We start from the raw sequence: 6,929 nt of genomic DNA on the forward strand, positions 1-6,929 counted from the left end.
AACCAAAAAGTCTCTTCAAATCCCTACATAGGAGGGGGCGAGCCTTGAGAGTAGGGGATGAGAGAGAAATTCACACACACACACACACACACACACACACACACAGGCTCCCTTTACACAAAGGGAATGAGGGACACATGTCAGCTCCCTAGGCCAGATGCCCACAAGGTGTGCCCAGTTTCTATTGGATGACCCTTGAAGTGGACCAATGAGAATTAGGCTAGAGTAAATCTAGTTTAATTAATTCAAAAACATTTAATAAAAGAAACCAATGAGAATTAAGTCTCCTAGAAGACTATTGGGCAGTCTCCCAAGGGGTCCAATGAGCATTCAGGAGCCCAATGGCTTGCCTGATTCCTATTGGCCAGGAGGCAAAGGGGTCCAATGAGAGTTTAGTTTAATTATTTAATTACCTAAAGCTCTCACAAAAGGGGAAAGGGGGACACATGTCAGAAGGCTATCACTTATGCTGCTTAATACCCATTGGCTTGACTTGGGGAGGTCCAATGAGGCAAAAGCCAGACCAAATTAGCATGAAGGGCTCGCCCAAGATAGAGAGGGGGCTGATTTTTGCTTAGCATTAACACACACACACTCACACTTGACCATGTGTGAAGAAAGAATACTCTATCTCCTCCCAAGCTTTAATGGAGATCTCATCACCTACTCCAAGCTTGTGAGATAGAAGCCTACATCAACACACTCTTGGCATGTGGATGCAAATCCAACCAAGAGCCAAGCTACAATGCATGCTCATCTCCTCTACCAAGCTAATTACTAAGCTAAGCTATGCTAATATGAGTGATTATGTGAGGAGATGTACATATTTCTCGTAAGATACTCCTTCTTCCTCTCAATCTACTCTCATACCCTGCTAGCTCTCACCATCTTCGAAGGTGTGTGAGGTCTTGGGTCTGAGAACGGGGATAATTCAAGTTGTGTTTGTTAAGTGTTTCGCTTAGTGCATGAAGCTTCCATCTTCATTGCACTAGCTAGTCTTGAAGGAACACAAAGAATTGTATTGTACAATGTCTCTCTTGATGGGAGAAACCATAATACAAAGCCTTTTGGAGGGGGGACCGCGGCTCCATGCAAATCCGGTCCTCAACTGTTGTCAATAGCTTAATTTCTCTCTCTTTTGAAAGTATTGTTGATGCTATCTAACTAGGTGTTATGCTTTTTGTTGCTCTCTCCACCCAAGCACTCTTGTAATTCTCATTAGGAATCTATTCTAATGAAATGCCCACTATGTTCATGCTAAGTTCCGCTACACATAAGTTATTAGGCCATTAAATGTTACAGTAGTTGCAGCAGATGCCAATCTGTCCCCAGAAAATTGTACTCACATCTGGTTTAATTGTAGCAAGAATAGTGATGTGCTACAGCTAATTCATAAAGTGCTCTCTCAAGTTACTGTAAAACCCATGGAAGTTAAGGATTTACTATTGGGTAATTGTAAAGGGATGGATATCCCTCTATGGAACATATGGAGAGGTTACATACTCTAGTTTATATGGCTCTGAAGAAATGCTTCTGTTTATAAGAATGATTCAGCCCCTCCTTTGTCCCTACTCCAGAGAGATCTTCTTCACACTGCAGTGCAGCTGTGCAGGCAAGTCAAAGATGTCCCTTTCCGAAACGAATTTGTCTCTTTCCTACAAAAAGGTTGTAGATGGCAACAATGGAGAAAAATAGTTCCTCAGTTTTATAACCCTTGTAGACTCAAGATGAAAGAGGCTCTATCTCAGTAACTCTTTGTATTGGGGATACCCACCCGCTCCATGTGGGTACTCTGTATCTCTTTCCATCCTTTTTTTAATACAATTCTACCTTCTTCTATTTTAAAAAAAACAGTAGATGCCATAAGTGCCTCCCCTTTGAGGTGTTGGGCATAAACCATAGACATCGCTCACACGCAAGGTTTCTTGCTTTTCACACTCTCTATAGCAAGGCCAAATTTCAGAAGCTTCTTTTGCAAAGCAATTATCAAAGATTCAATATTAGGTGGCAATTTAGAAAGGCGGCAAGGGGAGAGTTGTAAGGCATTGTGTGCCCCTTAACAATTTCAAGGTTGGAAGGAAAGCATGTAATTGAGATGTCCATGTCTATATACTTGTATAGAGTCTGATGCGCTTGTGGTGGCTTGCGAGAGTTGAACACAGAAAAAACGGTGTGGCATTGGAGCTTGTCGTTTTCAAACCGATAAGAATTAAAAAACCCATTCAAGTAAGGGGAGGGGGTGTTGTGTTGACCGGTGTGAAGGGGAGGAGAGGGATGGGGCCCACATGAAGTTGAAGACGGAATATGTGTGTGTGTGTGTGTTTGTGTGAGAGGGGAGCCGCGGGGGCAACATAAAACTGAGAGAGAGAGAGAGAGAGAGAGAGAGAGAGAGAGATTGACTGTGTGTATCGCCATCACCCTCTATGGACTCACACATAATGTAACCACTCCACCCACTGGCATTCTCACATGAATTAGCTTCGCACGCTTCTACCCACCTTCTTCTTCTTCTTCTTCTTCTTCTTCTTCTTCTACTTGCAGCTTCTCGTCACTGTCAGCCCCCCGGCCCGCGCGAGTGACCTCATTTTTATACTTGTAGCTGCTGCTGCTACCTGCACATCATGAGCGCGGCCTACGTCTACTAGCAACGCACTAAACCAGCTGCGCGCTGGCATGAAATTAGTTTAATAGTTTTACGTAGCGCTGCTCTACTCCAGCTCCTCCATAACCCATCTTCACCAAAGCCTCCCCGCATTCCGCCCTGCAAATTAGGGTTTATAATTAGGGCTATTTATGCCTGCAAGTTTCGGATTTCAACCTCGCAACTTATGGTTTTTTTCTCGCTGCAGCAGCTTTGCTTAATTACCATTTCGTGAGTTGCAGCCTACCTGATACTAGGTTTCCTAGGTTTATTAGGATACTCGATATGCAGGAGATGCCCGCTTGCAGCACTGAATGGAACTTGGAGCAGCCGAGGAGATTCAATTGCAGCGGCTATGATGCCGACAGCTAAGGACGACAGGAGCAGACTGCGTAGTGGAAATGAGTGAAGGCGCAGTGGCGCTGCAGCAAGCAATGAAGGAGACCGAACGGAGCGGGCAGCAGCAGCAGGCGGCGCGCAAGGCAAGCACGATACGCGGGTGTATAAAGGCGACGTCGGGGCCGTGGATTGTGAGGCGGCCCAATGCAGGCAAGACGGGCGGCGCAGCGGCCGTGCTGCGGCTGCCTTCGGCGCGAGAGCGAGAGAACAACAAGCGCCGTGAGCGTAAACGCCGAGCCGTGGCCGCTAAAATCTTCGCTGGCCTACGAGCCCATGGCAACTACTGCCTGCCTAAGCACGCCGACCACAATGAAGTGTTAAAGGCTCTCTGCAACGAGGCCGGCTGGCAGGTGGAAGAAGATGGGACCATCTACAGACAGGTAAGAGAGAGAGAGAGAGAGAGAGAGGGAGAGAGAGGCCGTGCGTGTATGTGGGAGGATTCTGGTTGTAAGGAAGCGTATGTTTACTAGTAATATCTCTGTCTCTCTCTCAGGGCTGGCGTGAACGTAGCGGTGAAGGCTGCGGCGACGTTATCCCCTCCACCTTGCTCCATCATCAGCCGCAGACTCAAGCTATGGCCGACCAGCTCGAAGTCATTAGCCCCTCCTCTTCCTGCACTCACACCGGCAGCGCTTCCAAGGACGCTACAGCAGACCAATCTCTCTTCCGCCATTGCTGCAGCAGCCCACCTGCAACCGCATCTCAATTTTACATCCCCAGCGCTGACTACACCGCTCCCGAAGCAGAGGCGGAATATTCCTCTCCGTCAAAACTGCCTGACGGCGAACAGGATCTCCTCTCTAAGCTCCTTTCGCCCTCCCTTACCTCCACGGAATTAGAAGCTTCCATGGCGGGCTCCAGCTACAACTCAACGCACGTGAATAATGAGGCAGCTTGCTGCAGCAGAGAAGGCTCCTGCTTCTACAATGAGAACTCTCTCCACCATAGCCACCACCAGCAGCAGCTCTCTCTACACGAAGCAGTGACTCCCACTTCTGCCGAGCGCAACGTAGACATGCATGAAGTGAGTGCAAAGCTTGAGGGTCAACTTGCAGCTCGGCCACTCCTAAGCCCATCTCACATTGGAAGAAGAGGAAGCTCCTGCTGGTTTCTTCCCTTCTCCCATCAAGGCTCCGATTCCAGGTCTCTCGTCGTTGACCAGTCACCGTCAGCCATTAAATCTGCTCATGCTTCCCATAATTATCAGAGGAGATTAGTAGCCGTTGAGGACAGTAACTTCAATAATTATCAGCACGGATCATTCATTAGTGCCGAGCAGATCAGAAGCCTCGTGATTGAGCAGAGCAATAATGGACATCATAAAGCTCGCAAAACCACTAACTTAACAGCTAATTGCAATGCAGGTGATGAAGCGAGGGAGACTAATCATGGGCTAATTAGCAGAGCTAACTACGTCGAAGAAGAGGATCAAAGCGTCATTAATCCCGGCTGGTTCGTGGGCGGCGGCTGCAGGAGAAAGTCTTTGATTTGTGATCAACGTCGAGCAGCTGCAATACCGGAGCTGACAACGAATTACATGGTGGAGCAGAACTTCATTAAGTGCAGTGATGGGGCAGGTATTAATACTTACATGGGAAGCAGCATTAATAATCATGATCAAGCGCAGCAGACAGGGCCTGCAGTGATCGCTAAAGTGGTTAATGGAAAGGAGGCTCAATCTGAAAATGGGTTGCGCCTCACGCTGAGCTGCGCCTCTTCCTCAACGCCACTGTGATCATTATGACTCACTTGCATTGAATGCAGTTGATTTGAATGCAAATGCGTTGCTCGAACAAATTGAATGCAATCGCTGGGCAGTTAGGCATACCGTTTCCTTGCGTTGTGCGCAATCTATTTCTAGTCCATTCGATCTTAGAAATGAATTTATGAACGCTTCTTTTCAACCGACTCCAGCCTTTTTAAGTCATGGATGGATGCTCTCAGCTACATGAATGCGAGAGCGTGGAGGCATTTGCTTGATCTTTTTAAGTCAATTCGTAGTGTAATTGAAAAGAAGCTTATATTAATCATGTAATTGACAGTGCATTATATTAATCCTTTTAAGTCAATTCGTAGTATATTTGAAGAAGAAACTTATATTAATCATGTAATTGAGTACAGTGCATTATATTAATCTTTTGAAGTCAATTCGTATTATATTTGAAGAAGAAACTTATATTAATCATGTAATTGATAGTTTATTTAAGAAGAACCATATTAATCATGTAATTAACACATGTGGTTAATTTGAAGAGGTTAATTTGTCTAAAAGTACTTGAGGTTCATAAGTTGTTAAGGCAAGGGGCTTTAAGCGTGCCCACTATGGTTCAACCCATGCGACACGCGGGTGTGGGTGTGTGGCCGGCGCAATCCCATAAAACTAGCGAAGCATGAGAGAGATAAAAAAAATAAGGAAGTTGTTTCAAGATTGTATTTTCTCATTCTTCATTGAAAAAGAAGAATAAAGGATTTCATTAATATCTTAGTTAATGTTTAGAGGAGACATTTGCCTATCTTTCATTTTTAGAGGGCCATTACAATTAGAGCATCTTCACATTTGATCTTTGTGTAGTAGCTGATTGGCAATAACCATCTAAGATCTCTGCTACTCCCTTTGTACCTTTGACTCCATATAATGTGTGTGCATGAGGACATGTATATGTACATGTGTGCATGTGCACTATGAGCCTCTCCCTTTGTCGCTTTGTCTAACGTAACAACTTCATCATTAGCAGATCATTAGCTTTGTGTCTTCCACACCCTCCACCCCACCTCTCTGTACCACTCCCTCTACCAACTGTTTGGCAGCTCTCCCTTTCGAAACCCCCTTGCCCAAACATAATATGTAGTATTGAACTTTTACTGGAATAGTGCCTATTGGAAGGATCATCCTTTACATATTCAAATTAAAGTGCTTATCTGACAGGATTAAGCCTTTGTCAGTCTTTTATTGAATATACTGCACAACGTCCTTAACATTGTTAGCAATATTGATAGAAAAAGAAAAATGAATTGAAACTATTGGTAGGATTCTAAGACATTAAAACTACAAAAATTTATAGAGCAAAAAATGTTTCTTAACCAAATTAAATTGTACAAAACATAAAGACTTCAACGAGCAAGATCAAAAGCATGGAAAGTGCAAATAAACTAGCTACAAAAAGGAGCATCTTTTCACACAATTACTGAAAGCAAATATAATGATAGGAGGATTTCCAAAGCCCTTGATATCGACTGTTAGTAGAATAGTGTCTATTGGCAAGATCATCATTTACATATTCAAATTGAAGTGCTTATCTGACAGGATTGAGCATTTCTTTCGTTGAATATAGTGCATTACATCCTTAATATTGTTAGCAATTTTAATAGAAAAAAGAAAATGAATTAAAAACTATTGGTAGGATTCAAAAATATCAAAACTACAATTTTTTTTAGAGAAAACATTTTTTCTTTACCAAAATTAATTGTACAAAACATAAAGACATCACCTATAAGCATGATGAAAAGCATAGAAAGTGAAAATAGGATAAACGAGCAACACTTCACACACTTACCGAAAATTTCACAACCAAAAACAAATACAATGATAGACCACATATTCAAAGTTCTTATCTGCCGCATTAAGCGTTTTCTTTCATTGAATAATATAGTGCATTACGTCCTTAACATTCTTAGCAATTTTGATTTAAAAAAGGAAAATGGATTGAAAACTATTGGTAGGATTCTAAGACATCAAGACTACAAAAATTTGTCAAACAAACAATGTTACACTACAAGAGGTTGTGTGCTCTTGTGACGCTCTTAGCGACGGAAATACACTGGGTTTTTATAACCCCCGGCGTCGCTATAACCGTCGCTAAAAGCGTCGCTACGAGAGCGTCGCTATCTG

The 6,929-nt window shown here is 43.6% G+C and overlaps 1 protein-coding gene across 1 annotated transcript; it reads left to right on the forward strand.

Moving 5' to 3' along the window:
- The first annotated feature begins 2,464 nt into the window (after positions 1 to 2,464).
- LOC147423405 (uncharacterized) lies at positions 2,465 to 5,131 on the forward strand. The gene is made up of 2 exons (XM_086501380.1): positions 2,465 to 3,420; positions 3,534 to 5,131. Exons 1-2 carry the CDS (start codon positions 3,043 to 3,045, stop codon positions 4,773 to 4,775), a joined length of 1,620 nt encoding a protein of 539 aa, XP_086357506.1. The 5' UTR covers positions 2,465 to 3,042; the 3' UTR covers positions 4,776 to 5,131.
- The last annotated feature ends 1,798 nt before the right edge of the window (positions 5,132 to 6,929 follow it).

Source organism: Adiantum capillus-veneris, chromosome 26 (assembly GCF_014529385.1).
Source record: "Adiantum capillus-veneris isolate H3 chromosome 26, ASM1452938v2, whole genome shotgun sequence".
Lineage (NCBI taxonomy): Eukaryota > Viridiplantae > Streptophyta > Polypodiopsida > Polypodiales > Pteridaceae > Adiantum > Adiantum capillus-veneris.

Coding starts and splice junctions, on each gene's coding strand:
- LOC147423405 (XM_086501380.1), top strand. CDS start 3,043: ATGAGTGAAGGCGCAGTGGCGCTGCAGCAAGCAATGAAGGAGACCGAA. Junction 3,421..3,533: donor ATGGGACCATCTACAGACAG/GTAAGAGAGAGA, acceptor TCTCTCTCTCAG/GGCTGGCGTGAACGTAGCGG.